General features: G+C 44.8%; 2 protein-coding genes across 2 annotated transcripts; one reads left to right on the top strand and one right to left on the bottom strand.

Moving 5' to 3' along the window:
- Positions 1-1,563: 1,563 nt before the first annotated feature.
- Positions 1,564-8,262, bottom strand: CGAS (cyclic GMP-AMP synthase; the record flags this gene model as incomplete). Its single annotated transcript, XM_082756187.1, has 5 exons — positions 1,564-3,421; positions 4,435-4,537; positions 5,907-6,152; positions 6,733-6,955; positions 7,327-8,262. The coding sequence occupies 5 exons, from the start codon at positions 8,260-8,262 to the stop codon at positions 3,082-3,084; spliced, it is 1,848 nt and encodes a 615-aa protein (XP_082612313.1). The 3' UTR covers positions 1,564-3,081.
- On the top strand, positions 7,908-16,346 carry MTO1 (mitochondrial tRNA translation optimization 1). The gene is made up of 12 exons (XM_082756671.1): positions 7,908-8,131; positions 8,229-8,428; positions 9,924-10,041; positions 10,657-10,946; positions 12,170-12,282; positions 12,410-12,600; positions 12,866-12,996; positions 13,371-13,575; positions 13,657-13,828; positions 14,659-14,777; positions 15,294-15,451; positions 15,636-16,346. Exons 1-12 carry the CDS (start codon positions 7,936-7,938, stop codon positions 15,861-15,863), a joined length of 2,121 nt encoding a protein of 706 aa, XP_082612797.1. The 5' UTR covers positions 7,908-7,935; the 3' UTR covers positions 15,864-16,346.
- The last annotated feature ends 1,352 nt before the right edge of the window (positions 16,347-17,698 follow it).

Below are 17,698 nucleotides of genomic sequence, written 5' to 3'. Positions count from 1 at the left end.
AAGTCTGCTCTGTTTTCAGTAACTGATGTTTGCCAAAGTGAGTATTTTATTTCCAAGCTAACACTAAAGGTCATTTTTGCTGAGACTTGTCTCAAGTTTCTTTTGAGAGAAGTCTGCGTTTCCTCCAAATGGAGGAGGCCATAACAAGAAGCACGTATTCGTGGCCAGATGAAAAAAGCAGCTTCAGCGTTTCTACTCTGGGAGGTAATCATCTCGCTTAAGGAAGAAGTGCACAGTTTACTAGAGTGATGTTAACAAAGTCAATAAAGAGCATCTTAGGAAAATAAACCTTTGAAGGTCAGCTTCCTTTCAGATAAAGTTGATCCACACTTTATGATTGAATGTCAGGTTCTGTCCGCCCTACTGTTAATGGTAATGGGGCATATTTTCACTCTTCGGAAGTTTCTTGGAAGGGGCTATTCCTGTACAAATGATATTTGGTCTGAACTTGTTTACTCAGGTCATGTGAGTAACTGGAAAATTAATAAACTGCATCTAGCGAGATGAGTGTTTTAGTAAGGTTATTCTCTAAAAGTTCCTCTTCCCTTTCCTCTTCTTTATTTGTTAAAGTCCAGATTTCATATCATTTATTATTTTAGTCTGTAGGTATTTTGTCTTCAAAAAGTAGGGTAAAAATACAGACTTCCCTTGGTGCTTTTTAAAACTACATATGATTTTTTGTTTGTTTGTTTAAAAAAAAAAAAAAAAAGGGGGGGGGCAGCTCTAAAATGCTGTGTGTTTATCAGCTGCACAATTTTAGTAGTAGGAAGTGTCATAGTCGCTTTTTTCTTAACATAATTGAGCGGAAAAACTGAGCTGAATTCTGTCTAACTCTGAGAGTGGTGGATTCAGGCTACATTTTGGTTTTGAAAACCTTTTACAGAAAGACTCCTTCCTCCGTGATAACGGATTGAAAAAGTACATTTTTCTACAGGAATCTGCACACAGATGGTCATTGGCACAGTAACTTTCATGTTGGATACTGATTGCTTCCCTTCCAAAGTCCAGTCAAAAGCTTAATTTCCAAGGCAATTCTGAAGACTCATCTTTCTGAGTTACTTCATGAATGTAATATGGTTTTGATACTGTATTCTCTTTTTGCTCACTGTTGCCAATGATAGCCCTCTGCAAAACTTTTCATACACCCACTTGACCTGGAGAAGTAGTTCAGTTTTATGTACAAGTAATTTCAGTGACTCTTACAATTCAGCTTTTTTTTTTTCCTTTTTGAAAGCAGGAGTGTATTCTGGATATTCTGCAATGGATTTTAATTTTAAATAGTCATTTTTTCACTTTTAACTACGCAATGCTGTCATTGGTGCCTTTATATTTGGGATCGTAATTACACCTGTGAAATTGACTATTGCAAATTCTTACATATGTTCCTTGTATAACTTGATAGTTTGCAGGTGAAATATGCATATGGATAGGGAAGATAAATACAGTTGCAATCAAAAAAGGGGGAGAGGGGGACTACTCGGCCAGCAGGTGTACAGAGACTGATAATGAGCTCAAAGGATTCCATGACACACAAGGACTTGGGAGTCTTTGTTTATTAAAGATTGTTACTTTATTATAAAGTACTGCAAATCACTACTAGCAATACTACTAGCAATAATACTATGATTAATAAGGCAAAGAGCTTTTATCTGATAGTTATCACTAAGGCACGAGTATTTGTGTATATATGTAACAAATACTAAGGATACAGTACTAATGAACAGTAGCAGCAATTACAAGTAGAAAAGTGATTTGAGGTAGGAAAGTCAGTACTACAGCAGCAGAGTGATATGTGCCATCAACCAGAACCCCCCGATCCCCTTCTGTAAGGCTGCTCTTCAGCCTCTCATCCCCCAACTACAAAAGGCCACAAAGCTGGTGAAGGGCCTGGAACACAAGTCCTACGAGGGAACTGGGGGTGTTTAGTCTGGAGAAGAGGAGGCTCAGGGGAGACCTTATTGCTCTCTACAGCTACCTGAAAGGAAGGTGTGGGGAGCCGGGCCTCTTCTCACAAGTAACTAGTGATAGAACTAGAGGGAATGACCTCAGGTTGCACTGGGGAGGTTCAGACTGGAAATTCTGAGATGTTCTTTCTCAAAAAGAGCAGTCAGGCATTGGGACAGGTTGCCCAGGGAGGTGGTGGAGTCACTGTCCCTGGGGGTGTTAAGGTTGGATGTGGTGCTTAGGGACATGGTTGAGTGGGTGACATTGGTGGTAGGGGGATGGCTGGACCAGATGATCTTGAACGTCTTTTCCAACCTTAAAGATTCTATGCAAAGAACAGGTCTGTCCAGGATTGCCCTGTCTCAGGTGCCAAATCTGGCACTTGCTCTTGTTGAACTTCATGTGCTTGGTCATTGCCCAGCTCTCTAGTAAAGATCTCTCTGCAAGGCGCCTCTGTCTTCAAGGGAGAAACAGCTCCTCCTAGCTCCTCCATCATCAGCAAACTCAGTGTGCATGCAAGTCCTGTGTCCAAGTCATATAAAAACACTGAATAGAACTGACCTGAGAGAAAAGAGGCCAACACCCTCCTCACTGCAGCCTCCTTTCAGGTAGTTGTAGAGTGGTGAGGTCTCCCCTCAGAAGTCCTGTCTTCCAGTCCCTTCACCAGCTTCATTGCTCTTCTCTGCATGTGCTTAAGCAGCTCAGTTTCTTGTAACATATATGTAATATATATGTATATGTACATATATATGCACCCATCTATATAATGTAAATATATATAATGTATGTATAGGTGTAACAGTGATGACTGGTATGAGCTATTCAGCCACATTTCAGGGATGGCCTTCAGTCCCAGGCTGTTGTTAGGTTGAAGGTAAAGTTCTCAAGTTTCCAAGCTGGTGCATGTTTTCTTCTGTGTTTAGCAGTCATCTCATGTTGGGATTTTTCACATTACAGTCAGGTTACCTTCATAATTCTATCAAATATTAATTAAAATTTCCAGTTTCTTTTAAGGGTTTGTTGTTGTTTTTTGATAGTATCAAACTACTGAGACGTAGCTTGAGGTGTTAAACACATTTTACAATATGCAAATCTACTTGATTTGCTTTCAGGTAGTTACTGTACATAACTTTTTTACTATTCCTGCTGAAATATTGGGAATCTGTTGTTCAATTGATAGTTTATTTGTCTGGAAAGGAAATGGTTGCTTGCTTTGTCATCCGGACTGAGCAAGTTGTATTGGGGAATAAAAAAGTGCGGCAGCTGAGAATCTTGCAGACAACGCAGGAAATACCCTAGGTAATTCTGAAAACAGTGTTCCAGGTTTTCGTACTGCCAGTCTGTGTCATTTGGCCAAATGACACATGAGTGAAAAAAGGCAGTTTTGACTTGATAGGAACAAAATTTTTCCAATTCTTTTGCATATTTCATTTTAAGTTTCTCTAGAAGATACTTCAGAAGTTTGAGACAATCTTTCCTGTTAAATAAATAAGAGCTTATTAGGTACCTTCTATGTAGTCAATTCTAAAAATCTATTTTAGATATTTAAATACTCATTATTTATGAAAGAAAATTCCAGCACATTGCACGTACAAATACAGGCTGGGTGGAGAATGGATTGGGAGGAGGACCTGGGGTGTTGGTTGATGAGAAGCTTGACATGACTTGGCAGTGGGGCACTTGCAGCCCAGAAAGCCAATTGTATCCATGTGAACTTGGAGCACTTGCTGAAGATTAAAACTGTGCTTGGAGCTTGGATTTACACTGAAGGCAGTACCACTGCCTCCTTGTGGTACTCATTGAGTTGAAGAGGTGTAGTTCAGTTCATTGATAGGCAAGGACATAGCATGTCTGATACTACTCATAAAGCCAAAGATAAGGGGTTCTGTATTGGTTCTCTCGTGACTTTCTTGATTCTGTGCAGGATAAAATCAAGTAAACTACAAAGTGGTTTTGCCATAAAATAGGTTCTGTAGCTGATGCAGTTTTTTTTCTCTTAAAAGAAATGTGGGAACCAGATGTTACTAGACTGAAAAATCACATTTATTGATCCTGATCCCATTCAGCAGTTCTTTTCTCAACATCATCTAATAAATTGCCTTGCCATGAACTGTAATTTGCTTACAAAGCTCAGAAAGCTGAGTCATCAGACTTTTGAGCTAATTTTTCTAAATAGGACTGACTTTAGGAAAGATTACTTGGCAAGTCAGATCTGTTTGCTTTGAAACGCAAATTTGGAACATAAATCTGCAATGTGACTTGTTTCCATCTCTCTTTAAGTAAATGCAAGTCAGACATCCAACGAGTACCTGCAAGCTTGTACTACTCTAGAACAGTAATGCAACTATTAATGCTTAAAATTCTTATTCTTGCTCCCTGTTAAGAATAATCACTCCTAGACTGAATTCTTTAAATGTTAAACTGAAACATTACTGGGCAACATTAAGGCTCAAACTAGCTTAAAGTAAAATATTACTGTGAAATACCAACCTACAACATTTTGCTCCATCGGTTTCACAGCATGTCTTTATGCTGCCATGGTTGTTCATCATGGCCTTTTCAATATGTGAGAAAGAGAGTCGCCAGGTGTTTCCTAAAGTGGGGTACAAGATTGATACATGATTACACAGCAGTAAATATTGGTGTCAGTACCTAAAAAAATAAATAAATAAATAAAACTGACCGAATTTAAAATATCAACAATTTCTTTGCACCTAAAAAAAAAAATAAATTTAGTATAGCAGTTACTAAAACAAGTGAACTCCTCAATTCCTCAGCCTCTCCATAGAAATAAAATAGTTACTATAGGCTGTAGTTAATTGCCTGGATGCTTTCATTATATTCTCAAGGATGTTTGGCTTCAGTTTTTAAAATTAAGCTTGATTCTGAACTTTCTGGCATTTGTTGAACATCATATTGGGAATAATTACACTGCTTACAGAAATCTGCTGCCTCTCAATTTCTGTTCTGCATTATTGGCTTTACTGCTTAACCATTTTGGTTTTGAGTAAACAAATCGTGATGATTGGTTTGATTTTGTAGTGCAAGTAATCCACTTCTGAGCTTGTCTTTGGTAACTGTTTAAAAACATTTATTTTTGTTTTTCTTGTAATGTTTCTGAAAACAACAATTAATACAGCTCAGCCCCTGATTTCTAAAACACCAACAGTCATTTTTGTCTCCCTCACGTAAGTTATGCTGTTTCCCTACCTGTTTGGTTTGATTACTATTTGCATTTAATTTTCATTGAGGGAAGAGCCCAGTAAAGCAGTGGTGAGTTATTTGGCACAGTTAAGATAGGTATCCTAACTTTAAAAAAAAAAAAAAAAAATAACAAGCTGCCAGAACACTTTTTGCTGAAACCATCAATTATCATAATACAATGCCAAGTTGAGATGTTTCTGCAAACTAATGTAGGCTTGGTGTAACAGTCCTCTAGGAAAAAAAAATAATAATAATAGCAGTCATGCTGCAGCCATGTTAGATTTCAATGAGAAATAACATATCATGCTAAAAAAGTAGAGTTTGCTTCCTGCAGAAGTGTAGAACTTCTAAGTGCCACTTACGGGGATGTTCTCTGTCTTTTTAGAAATCACCTTAATTTATTTTCCTTATAAATGAGTGGATGTTGCTGTTTCATACAGCTCTAGCACAGGGAAAATACATATGCCTGTCTTGGATTTAATAGACTGAATATAATACTGTTAGAATCTGTTGCTGTACAGTCTGCAAAGCAGTTTTGTCATTAGATTTCAGCACAGGACAAGCAGTGTCACGAATCTGATGTTTTAAAGAGGGGTTTCAAAGATGATCTGGCTACATCCAGGATAAATTAAAGGTCTGTGTACCTTGATGGCAGAATACTGAACAGAATTTGGATACCCTTTTTATGACGTTTATAAGCAATCGAGTTGTAGAGAAGATATTTCTTAACTTAGGCTTATTGTATGTATTTGAAGTACCTCTTGGAACCTTTTCTTTTTTGTTTTGCTTGGCTACTAAATAAATCGGTTTATTTCTGAGCTCTCTCCTGACTTTTCTTCCTAGCCATCGTTCAATGTTAAGGCCGTCCTGAGTGCTGGGAGGCCAGCTCTGCTGAACTTCCAAAGCCAAGATGATGTCCACTGATATTTCTGCTGACGAGTTTTTGATCAGTAGAGTTATTGCAGGACTTCCAGCCTTCTTCCTTTTCACAGTTACTTCCACATCTAGTAACAAAAAAAAAAAAAATCATGTTAGAAGAAGCATTTTTTGAAGATAAGGTGTTTACTGAACAGGAATTTATAATCAGTCAAAAGTCTCAGGTGCTTTATCCTGTAGGATTTGTGAAATGCATATGGATTTTTAAAACATTAAGGAGGCCAGTTGAGGCCTCCATCTACAAAATCAGGAAAACTTGAACTGATTGAACTTTTTTTTTTTTTTTTAAGAATTTTGATTCTATTTGAGATGTTTTCTGTAGATATAATTATGCTTTCTAATGAACTGTTTCACTACAGAAAACATTTAGACCAAAGTGATTTGGCCATGACATAGCAGAAGGCTTTTGAGAAAAAGAGCACCCTAAAAGGGGACAGGGACACATCTCGTAGACAGATGTGAAGTAATACTACCTAATGAGATAGTTAAATTCATTTTGCTACCAGTTCAGCAAATAGTCCTTTGTGTAGGGCAGAGAGGTTCAAAATGCATAGGTTTTGTAGGCAGTGCTATACATGGGACAGGAGACCTTAAGATAAAACTGCATTTTTCGCATTGCTGTGGAGAACTTGTTCGCTCAGTACTTACCTTTAATGTTTTTTACTTCTTCTTTAATAATTTTTCTTAGTGCTGTAAGCATTTTATCGGCTGATAATTTTCCATCTTCATCTAAAAACCTGTTCAAATACTTTTCCTTTGGGTTTCTTTTGAACGTTAGATAATAATAGGCTCCAGTGTCATCACACTCATCTAGCTGAATCCTCGTGATAGGCATTACAAGCATGATATCAAACTCGTTTGGCTCAGATATCTGCAAAGTACAAGAGCACCGCGTTAAAAGTGCGACTTCGGCTTTATTCTCTTCAGGCTGAGGTTTTACGTGGGAAGGCCTTCGCGCGTTTGCCACGTCTGGCATGAAACAGGAGCTTATTTCTGGCGGGTTCCTGCTACAGGATCGCTGTGGAGAACAGCGCTGTCCTGATGTTACTCCCTCTTTCAACTCCCTGACTTTTTAGGAGACTTTTGGGGTTCCTACACTGCTCTTAGTGCCAGGTGAGCGCTCAGCGGTCTCCCTTTTGCCCTCAGGGACCAGCTACGAGGAAACACATCACGCATCGCTTTGCCAGGCCCGGAGCTTTAGGCACCGTCCCCGGGGGCTGAGAGGGGCCGTCCCGCACCCACCTTGACGCGCTCGTAGTAGCTGCCGGCTCCCAGCCTGCTGATGGTGCCGAAGCCGCCGTCCCTGCCGCGGATGGCCTGGATGAGGTGCGACACCACCTGGTTCACCAGCCCCGACGCCTCGGACACGTCCCTCCGGCCCAGGCTGAGCTGCGACAGCACCGCCCGCAGCCTCAGCGGGGGCACCGCCACCGCCGCTTCCCCGCCCGTCTCCGCGGAGCCCCCCGGCCGCCTCCCTCCTCCCGGGGCTGCCCTGGCGGGGCGGCCGCGCCCGCTGCCCGCGGGGCCGCCCTCCCTCGGCTCGCCGCCGCCGGAGGAGCCGCGCCCGGCGCTCCCCCTGCGCCGCACCGCCCGCTGCCGCCGCTCCCCGGGGCCCTCCATGAGCCACACCGCGGATTCCTCTTCCCGGCGGTGCCGGGGAAACGAAAGTCCCGCCGGGCGGAGGGGCTGGCACCGGAGCCGGGGCCGGGCCGAGCAGCGGCGCCGCCCTCCCGGAGCAGCCGGCGGGCGGGCGGCCGCTGAGGGGCGCCCGGGCGCCGCGGGACGTGGCGGCTCCTTCGGGCGCCGCTTCCCGTTCCGGGGCCGTGCTGGGTGCCGGGTGCCGGGGGAGCCATGCTGTGCCGCGGGCCCTGGCGCCGCCTGGCGCTGCCAGCTCCCAGCCCCGGTCCCCGGCGGGCGGGCAGCGGGGCGGCGCCGGGCTACGAGGTGCTGGTGATCGGCGGCGGCCACGCCGGGACCGAGGCGGCGGCGGCGGCTGCTCGCGGCGGGGCCCGCACGCTGCTGCTCACGCACAGCATCGGCACCATCGGTACCGGCAGCGGGGCTGGGATGGGGGCGGCTCGGGGCGTCCTGCGCCGCCCCCATCCCGGTGCTGACGGCTCTGTGTCCCCGTGTGCCCCCCGCAGGCCAGCTGTCCTGCAACCCCTCCTTCGGCGGCATCGGCAAGGGGCACCTGGTGCGGGAGGTGGACGCCCTGGACGGGCTGTGCGGGCGGGTGTGCGACCTGGCCGGCGTGCACTACAAGGTGCTGAACCGCTGCAAGGGGCCGGCCGTCTGGGGGCTGAGGGCGCAGGTGGACCGCGGCCTCTACCGGGACAACATGCGGGTGAGAGGGGGACGGGGGGTGAGGCGGGTGGCAGGGCTGCGGCAGGCCGGGGGGTGCTGAGTCTGTGCCCTGGTGAGGAGATCGTAGAGACAATAAGGTTGGAAAGGACCTCCGAGATCATCCAGTTCAACCATCCCCTACCACCAAGGTCACCCACTAACCCACGTCCCCAAGCACCACATCCAACCTTTCCTTGACACCCCCAGGGACGGTGACTCCACCACCTCCCTGGGCAACCCGTCCCAGTGCCTGACTGCACCAAAAACTGAGCAGAAATGTCTCCTCATGTCCAACCTGAGCCTCCCCTGGCGCAACTTGAGGCCATTCCCTTTAGATCAGAATAACAGAAAGTGGTGCCAAACAGTCATTAAGGAAGCTTGCGCTGTTCAACAATCTCATAAGGGTCTCAGTTGTTCTGCAGCCTGTGAGGATATTTGAAAGTTTAAGCACATGGAGGAAGGAGAAACACTGATCTGAGGACTGCAAAAAGCTGCTAAGGAATCTTAGTTCCTTAGCTCATAAATAAAATAAGATGTTACTGAGACACATTAAGTACCCTCAAATACATACTTTTTTTTTCCTTTTTGGAAACTTAAATCTAAAATATATTTTGCTTTATATCATGTAACATTTATATTTGAAAAGTGAAATGCAGCTGGTGGTAATACGGCATTTTGCAGAGCTGGACGTTGTCTGCAAGAACCCAGTCTGAGGGGGCTCTGCAGAAACAGGGCAGTGCTGCCTTGTGTGCTTACAAGCCCTGCGTGGTCGGGTCAGATGCCCCACAGAGCAGCGGGTAGGATGATCAGCTGGACTCGATGTGTGTGCCACCAGCTCCTGCTTCCGTCCCGTAGCACCCACCATATTAACACCTGGGACCTGAACCCACCTGCTGGGGTGGAACAAGAGCCCTGGTGTAGAGAGGTCCCAAGGCGACTGTTTCAGGATAGATCAGCAACCTGTTAGGATAGCTGTATACTGCGTTAAAACAGCAGGATTGGTGTTGCAGAGTATTTTGAGAGAAAATCAGGAACGATGACTAGTTTTAAAATGTGGGCTTGTTTCTTGGAATTTTCTCTGTGTATTTTTGTGCTGGAGTATTAGAATATATTCGTCAAAGCTGCAGTATTAGGGTGAATTATAGAAGATGATACTTTTTTTTTTTGACATCTTCCTGTCAAAACTAGATACCGTTCAGGTTGGTGCTTTAATACAGTATAGATCGTTGGGGCTCAGTGTAGTCTTAATCATTTCTCTAACATTTTATGTACATTTCAGAGTTCATAAACAAATAGTTTCTCTTGAGCTTAAACTCTGTGAATGGAAAATTCAAATTAATAAATCAGGAACTGGTACAGTAGTTGAATGGCTGTCAAGTGGCCTGGTAAGAGTGGAAAGGGAAAGAAGCTGACGTAATTTGTTAATTGGCAAGGTGTGGGACTGCTGAAATGTCTCAGAACTTCCCAGATGTTTGCAGTAACTCCTTTCATGACAGAAAGAAATCCTTAACACACCACTGTTGACAGTTCATGAGGCATCTGTGGAAGATCTTCTCTTGACAGAACCAGAACCAGACCATCCTGGGAAGTGCCGAGTCAGAGGAGTCGTTCTGGGTATGTACAACCCTCAGTTACTTTACACTAAGAGCAGCCTGCAGGGTAAACACTTCTGATTCAGCAGTGAGAAAGCTGAATTAGCCAATAGGCAAATTACACCCAATTAGGCTGGGTGTAAACTAAGCCTAAGTAAGTACCTCTAGCACAACGAAAAACATGATTGGTTGGATATTGAGAATTCAGATACCTTTAATCTTCTCCAGACTCGTGACTTTGAATTCCACGTGGCATTATGAAATTTTAATTGGCAAACAGAGCATGCTGCAGACGATGTTTCTGGGCAGTAGTGCCCTGTTACTAGCAGTCTCATGGTTTGTTACCACTCGCTGGTCTAGTAAGCGGGCTTTCCAAAATAAAGGCCTGGACAGGAATTTTTCCCAGGAGTGAGATTTCTGTATTTGGGTAACACACTTAGGGGAATAATAAAAATATAGGAGTAACTGTACATGCTGCTTATGATAGTTACTGTTATTAATGCTATTGAAATACTGTTTTTGTCAAATAATAAAAGCTGCATAAGCCCTTGGTGGACAGTTAGCCTAGTTCTCGACCAGCATACCAGGGCTTCATTGATAGTAAAATAAACGCACCTCTGAAAACTTGCCGTTTCAGGGGATGGGAGCACAGTGCACGCGGGGAGTGTCATCCTGACCACGGGCACGTTTCTGCGGGGCATGATCCACGTTGGGCTGGAGAAGCATCCAGCTGGGCGCCTAGGGGATCAGCCGTCCGTCGGGCTGGCGCAGACGCTGGAGAGGCTGGGGTTCGCCATGGGCAGGCTGAAGACTGGGACGCCGCCGCGGCTGGCCAAGGACACGATTGACTTCAGTGGCCTGGAAGAACGTACAGCCGACAACCCCCCTGTGCCGTTCAGCTTCCTCAGCAAGGCTGTGTGGATCAAGGTAGCACAAGTGAAATGCACATGTAGCCGGCGAGTGACTCGGGGTGGTTCGGGGAATGTCACGCTGAGAATCCCCCAGGGAGCTGATGTAAGGGATTTTCATGGCCGGGAAAGTGAGCTGGGCAGTATTCTCCATGCTAGAAGTGTTAAGTTTCTGAGGTTTTCCACACAAAGGAAGAAATTGCTTGCTCACTTCTCAAAGCAAGCAATTTTTCCTCTTGCTGCCCAACCTGGAGACCACTTCCTTTATCTTTACGGTGAGAATTGCATAAAATAGGGTGTTGTTAGCAGTGTTCTTTCTGTGCTGGGTAAACGTGTGATGTACAAAATACAGCTGGTATTAGACCAGTATTGGGGAGATTTATATCTTGTTTGCTACCAAAGTACTAGAGTAACAGATTAAAATATTGAAAATAGAGATCATTAGTAGCGTTGACTGGGAGAAAGAAAGGATGGAGTTAGCCACAGAACTTAAGAGGTGGCACGTTAACAGTAAATTAAAGAAGAAACTCATTTTTCCAAAGAAAAATGTGCAAAATGGATGGCATTATTACGTAGTGTGGCTAAACAGCAACAAATTAAGTATAAGGAGTTAATTTGTCCCAAAGCATACAGGAATTGACCTACTATAATTGAGGGGTTGAGGATGTCATATCGCTTGAAGTCCTAGGTATTTGTAGGATAGGTTTCAAGGAGTTGAAGTGCAACATTTATTACAGTTTTGAATGTTAGTCTATCAACTTTTTTTCCAGAAAAAAATAGTGAAATATTTTACATAGTGTTTTTCTTTCCAAATTTTGAATTTTCCATGTTAACTGCAGGATTTTGAGAGGTTTCTTTAGTCTTTGGCAAACTTTTTAATTGGATGGTAGCTAAGACTCAACACTTGCTCCTCTTCAGAGCTCTTCAGAGCTTTGAGTTGCTGTGTGGTTAATGCTGTGAGAGAACCTGGTGCTTTAGTATGAGTATCCATCCTGTAATTAATGGAGTGTATAGGATAGAACTCAGATTCTGGACTCCCAGGTTGTGTTCTTGGTCTGCTTTTGGGCATACTGCTCAAGGTCTTTGATTACTCTCATTCTGTATGTGCAGTAGGTAGAACAGCACTACCCAGCTCTGCAGGAATTGAGAGCAAGCTGTCCAAGCTTGGAGGTCCTCAGACCAGAACTGTTCAGCAGGGTATTGTGACTGGATTACTTTAAAGCGAGCTTTGGCCTCTTTCAGCCAGAAGATCAGCTCTCGTGCTACCTGACTTACACGAACCTGAAAGCTCAGCAAATTGTTCAAGATAACCTCCACCTGAACAACCATGTGAGGGAGACAACAAAGGGTCCCCGGTGAGTACGTGGCACCATACGAGGCTCTCAGTGGTGGGAGCTGAAACTGTGCATCTGCCTTGTTTTGCTTCTGGAAAATTGCCTTTTCTCCAGATCAGATGATGCTTATGGCTATTTCATGTCGCAGATACTGTCCCTCTTTGGAAGCAAAGGTTCTGCGCTTCCCAAACCGTGAGCATCAGGTGTGGCTGGAGCCTGAAGGCTTGGACTCCAACGTCATTTACCCCCAAGGCCTCTCAATGACACTGCCGCCTGAGCTCCAGGAGCAGGTGATCAATTCTATCCGAGGCTTGGAAAAAGCCAAGATGGTACAGCCAGGTGAGGGGAGCAGATAGTTGTCAGTCTGTGTTTTGTATTGGTTACCAGCTAATAAAAAACAGATTTTGTTTAGGGTGTAGCTAACCAAGGTAAATATGAAACAAAATTAGGATTTATTCTTGGATGCAGAGATTTTTCCTTGGTAGTTTTAGATTGTAAATAAAAGTTGGTAAACTAAGTCATTCTGCCCCACTTCTTGCTGTTGATGATAAAATAGGGACCTTCAAAATCCCTCACTTAAGATCTGCCTTTTCCTTTGTCTTAGGCTATGGGGTGCAGTATGATTACTTAGATCCCCGTCAGCTGACTGCTTCTCTCGAGTCCCGTCTTGTTCAGCGGCTCTTCTTTGCGGGCCAGATAAATGGCACGACAGGCTACGAAGAAGCTGCAGCTCAGGTAGGTGAACCTGATGGTGTGGACTCCGTGCTCAGGAAGGGGTATTGTCTTGGCGTTTGTCCTTGCTATGCAGTCATGGCAGGTCCATCTTGTTTAATGATTTGTTCTTATTGTTGCTCGCCCTGATTCCATGGAGACCATGCAGTGGGTATAATTGAAAATGTGGGAGGAAATGTCTCTAGGACTGTCAGCAGGGGCCAAGAAGCTCTTCAGACAGTTGTAGTATCACAGGGGAGATACTGCCTGGGTTACTAGCCCTAATTATTCCTTTTTCCAAGGTGCAGCAGGATGCATGAGTCTTTAGATGCAGACATGCTGATATTCTAACCATAAAGTAAATGTCAATGTTTTTGTTTTGCTTTCTGTCCGTCCAGGGTGTGATTGCTGGCATCAACGCGTGCCTCCGGGTTCGTGGCAAGCCCCCTTTCATTGTCAGTCGCACAGAGGGCTACATCGGTGTCCTGATCGACGACCTTACCACGCTGGGCACCACCGAGCCCTACCGCATGTTCACCAGCCGCGTGGAGTTCCGCATGTCCCTCAGGCCGGACAACGCCGACGCCAGGCTCACCCTCAGAGGTATTTTCGTAGGGTGGCTCTTGCAGTCAGCGGCACTGCCCGGTTGTAGACCTCTGTCCCACGTGCCGCCTGTCTCTGCAGGTTTCGAGGAGGCCGGGTGTGTGTCACAGCAGCGATACGAACAGGCAGTTAAGATGAAGGCTGCTTTAGAGGATGGAATTGCAACGCTGAAATCCCTTCAGTTCAGTATATCCAAATGGTCCCAGCTGATACCAGAAGTTCACCTGAGTAGCAATCGAAGGTCACCTATGAGGTAACGGGTTCAGCTGAAGCCTTCTTGCGTGACGTACTCTTGTAGGTCAGCCTTCCCGAAGCCGTCAGTACCCCAAGATTCCAGCTTTATCACCTTCGGGGGGCTCACACCTGATCTTTGCCTATAGAAGAAGCGTGATATTGGGTTTCTACTGTGCCACAACTCCTGGCACTGAGTTAGGCTCCCAAAGAGAGTACTCTGCTGGCCCAGTCAGTGCTTGCTCTCTGTATTGAAAGTGTCACCAAATGGTGACAGTTCTGCAGTGGGTTGCTGCTTTGCTGAAAGCAGTGCTTTGCTCAAAAGCAGTGTAAATTTTATGCTAGTGTTAGTTGGTGGCTGTTCTTCAACACAAGGGCTCTTGCTTACCTTACCCATCTTATATCTTACCTTACCTGTTCTGTTTTAAACCAGTGACTAAGATGTCACTGACTTGATCTGTTTGAAAGGCTCTCCTGAATGCCCTTACTTGTTTTTTTCTATCTTGCTGTTCATATTTCCTAAAAAGATGATGGGGATCTAAAAATCATACTGCACCCTATAGCCTATGACATACAAAAAGATCTTAAGTGAGGGATTTTGAAGATCCCTGTTTATCAACAATTAGTGTGGCAGAATGACTTCGATTGTAAATAAAAGCTGATAACCTAAAAACAACCAAGGAGAGCTGAACTGCTCATCTGTCTATTGAGAGGAGGCAGTAGGGAGGTGAGCTGTGCTCTGCAGTTGTTCTGGTCTATGCTGCTACAGGCCTCACCTTGAAGAGTTTGAGTTGGGAATGATGCAAGTAACAGTGCTTCCTACCATAAAAAATCTACTCTTGTTCTCCACAGTGCCTTTGACATGCTTCAATATCCAGAGGCCAACATGGAGATTCTGGCAAGGGCTATCCCCGAACCCCTGGGAAAGTTTGCTGAGTGGAGAGAACTGTCAGAGAGATTGAAAATAGAAGGTAAAGTACAAGGGTTATGATATCCTAGCGGGATCTGTGTGGGGTTTTTTAGTAACAGGAGAGCAAGCCACTTCATTGCTGTGTGTTTCATGTTGCTGTTCAGAGAAGTGAAGCACTCCTGTCAGGGCATGCATGTATTACCATAGGCTACAGTCGTGTCTGAGTGCCTGTGTTGCACTTTGTGGGGTGACATCAATTAGTTGTGTTCACTCATGGGTTTTTCCTCTTTACTGCTCCATCAGATAGACCTCCTGGAAGGAGGATAGACATCCTCTCCTGGAAGAAGAGGAAAAGCTAATCTGTGTATCTTAATTCCTCTACCAAACTAAAAAGTATGATTTCTTCCAAAGTAGTGATATGAATTAGGCACCGTAATCTGTGAGGCTAGAAGCTTCCTCAGTGCTTTTGATCATCTTGATGGAGTTGTTCTTTCAGCTTCCAGGAATTTCTGGAATTGACTTCTGTCATATGAATGTCTGTATCTTGTCCTCTTGTTTCCCTGATTGTCTATCACAGCTGCTTATGAGTGGTGTGTAGTCAACCAACAGCAGGAAATAGAAGAAGTGCGTCGAGATGAAGCCCTCCAGCTGCCAGAGGACCTAGATTACTTTGCTATTGATGCATCACTGTCCACAGAGGTGCGGGAGAAACTGAGCTCTAACCGTCCCCAGACGGTAAGTCACTGGGCCACAGCAAGGCTGAACAGCAGCAAAATAAAGCCCTTCTGTGTCTTCCCAAGGGACATGGGTGTGCGAGGAGAATCAGGGAAGGGAACACCCACAGGTTTTGATCTCATTTCTGTCTGGCTTCAGAGCCTAGGTTTGTTTTAGGTTAACTTGTTTCTGTTTCTACGTGCAGATTGGTGCAGTCAGCCGCATCCCTGGAATTACCCCAGCTGCTATTGTTAACCTGCTAAGATTTGTGAAAAACAAGCACCAGAAGGCAGAGAAGCTAAAAGCTTTCCCTCAGACTGATAAGTGTTTACCAGGGAATATGTACTCGGAGAAAGCAGCTTCCCAACAACAGATTTCAGCAGAGCTTTCTGAAGAGGAGCCGGAGAGTACTATTGTTAAAACACCTGTGTGAGAAGCATTCGCCTCCTGCTAGAGTATGTGGCGAGATCAGCTGTGCTCACATTAGCAGCATCACAGATAAAAGTGATGTTGGTTGGAGCCAACAGGATGCAGGAATCGCCTTTAAAGCTCTGCTTCTGTAGATGTCAGATCATCAGAACCAGTTGTAAAGCATCTTGGAAACGACAGCGTTTTGCTCTTTTGAAACGAGTGAGAAATGTTACCGTGCGTGAACCCATATCAGCACAAGAGGATTTGAACTGGAAAGTGCTCCACTGACTCTGGTACTGTTGCTTAGAGCTGTGCAGTGGCTACTGCCTGATGGCTTAGTGTGATGTTAGCCAACTGGAAACTCTTGGCTACGAACGTGTGTGCCATACAAATAGTAAAAGCTGTGTAGGAGGCCAACTGAATGTAAACACTGTATCATGTTTTTTTTCTTATTCTCTTTTAAAATAAATAAAGCTTGTCTTGAAACTTGCTGAAGAGCTTGGTTGTTGCTTAGCAAACTAGAAATGGTCTCTGAGGTTGCAGTTATTTCATTACAGCCCTGGCAATTCATCAGGTCCCAGTTCACACACAGATAAAGTACAGAGGTGGTGCTAGATTCGCTGCAGAGCTGGGGAAGGCTGAGAGTGCCTCAGCCAGGGTGCTGAGCAAGGCGGGGGGCTCATTGTGAACCCATGCCAGGAGCCCCAGCTCCAGGCAGCATCCTGACAGCCTCCTGTGCTGAAGGCCAAAACAGCGAGGGGCTCTGCAGCTCAGGGAAGCAGGACTAGTGATTTTTCATCAGCACCGGCCCTGCAGCTGGCAGTAACAGAATTTGCATCTGAACAAGATCAGTGGGTTCGTCACGTGCCATCAGGAAATACTGAGTTCAGGCTGTTGCTCTGCACCTACTGAATCCTTGCCTGATTTAGCAGCAGGCTCTCTGATGCTAGTAGTCATTTTTGCTTAAAATAAACTTAACACTCTACTTCTATTCAAACACACCTTGTTTCTTTTTAAATCCTCAGCGTTCTCTGAATTGAATGGGCAAGCAGGCTTGGGAGCAAGTTCTGTGGGAGTTAAATATAGCTGTCATTTTGAAATTACGTTCTGGACTGTTCTCTATTTGCTCTGCATGAGTGGTTCCTTTTCTGTCCTTTTTGTTGACAGAAATCCTGTCATGCAGCAGGAGGATGGGCAGAGCTCACATGGGGAATCATCTGCCCTCCTAAATGCGTTGCTCTGTCACCAGTTCTTGGCTTGTGCAGAACAGCTTTAGGCAAATGATCTGTAGGTTGGTCTTCCTGTCAGAATGGTCCAGAAAAGCAATGTAACTGCTCCTTTTTGGACTACTTTCAGCTTTATTGGCTCAATTACTTCAACCCTTTAAGCCTCAGGTTTAGTGTAGGGAAGGCAGTTACACTTTCTGTGGTGTAACTCAGGCTCCAGGTTGGGTGTTCTCAAAATTCTGGCTATGGGAATCCAAAGGAGCCCCGATTCCCTTCCTGCTCTGCTTGTTCAAACCAGCTGAACTGCTGACTGACAAAGTCTCATGCTTTGCTCAATACATTGTCTTTGTATTTTGTCCATTTTTGACATAGCTATGTCTGTAAAAACTTCAGTGTGTTTTTTACAGATGAAGAAGGAAGCCCTATTGACACTTTCTTCCTCTCACTTTTAAAAAGATTGTGTTGTCTCAAAACTGCATTTCCTAGCTCTTGTCAGCAGCTGCCTGACAGGAAAACCTTGCATCCACTCATGTCTGTTTGTAAAGGCAAGCACCTCATACCCTGCTACAAAGGCAAATGATTTTACCTAGTGCCAAACTTACTTTATTTCTGTGTTATAAAGGCCTTGGTT

The sequence above is a fragment of the Aythya marila genome (genome assembly GCF_965140915.1).
Source record: "Aythya marila genome assembly, chromosome: 3".
Lineage (NCBI taxonomy): Eukaryota > Metazoa > Chordata > Aves > Anseriformes > Anatidae > Aythya > Aythya marila.
This window is presented reverse-complemented; position numbering and strand designations above follow the sequence as displayed.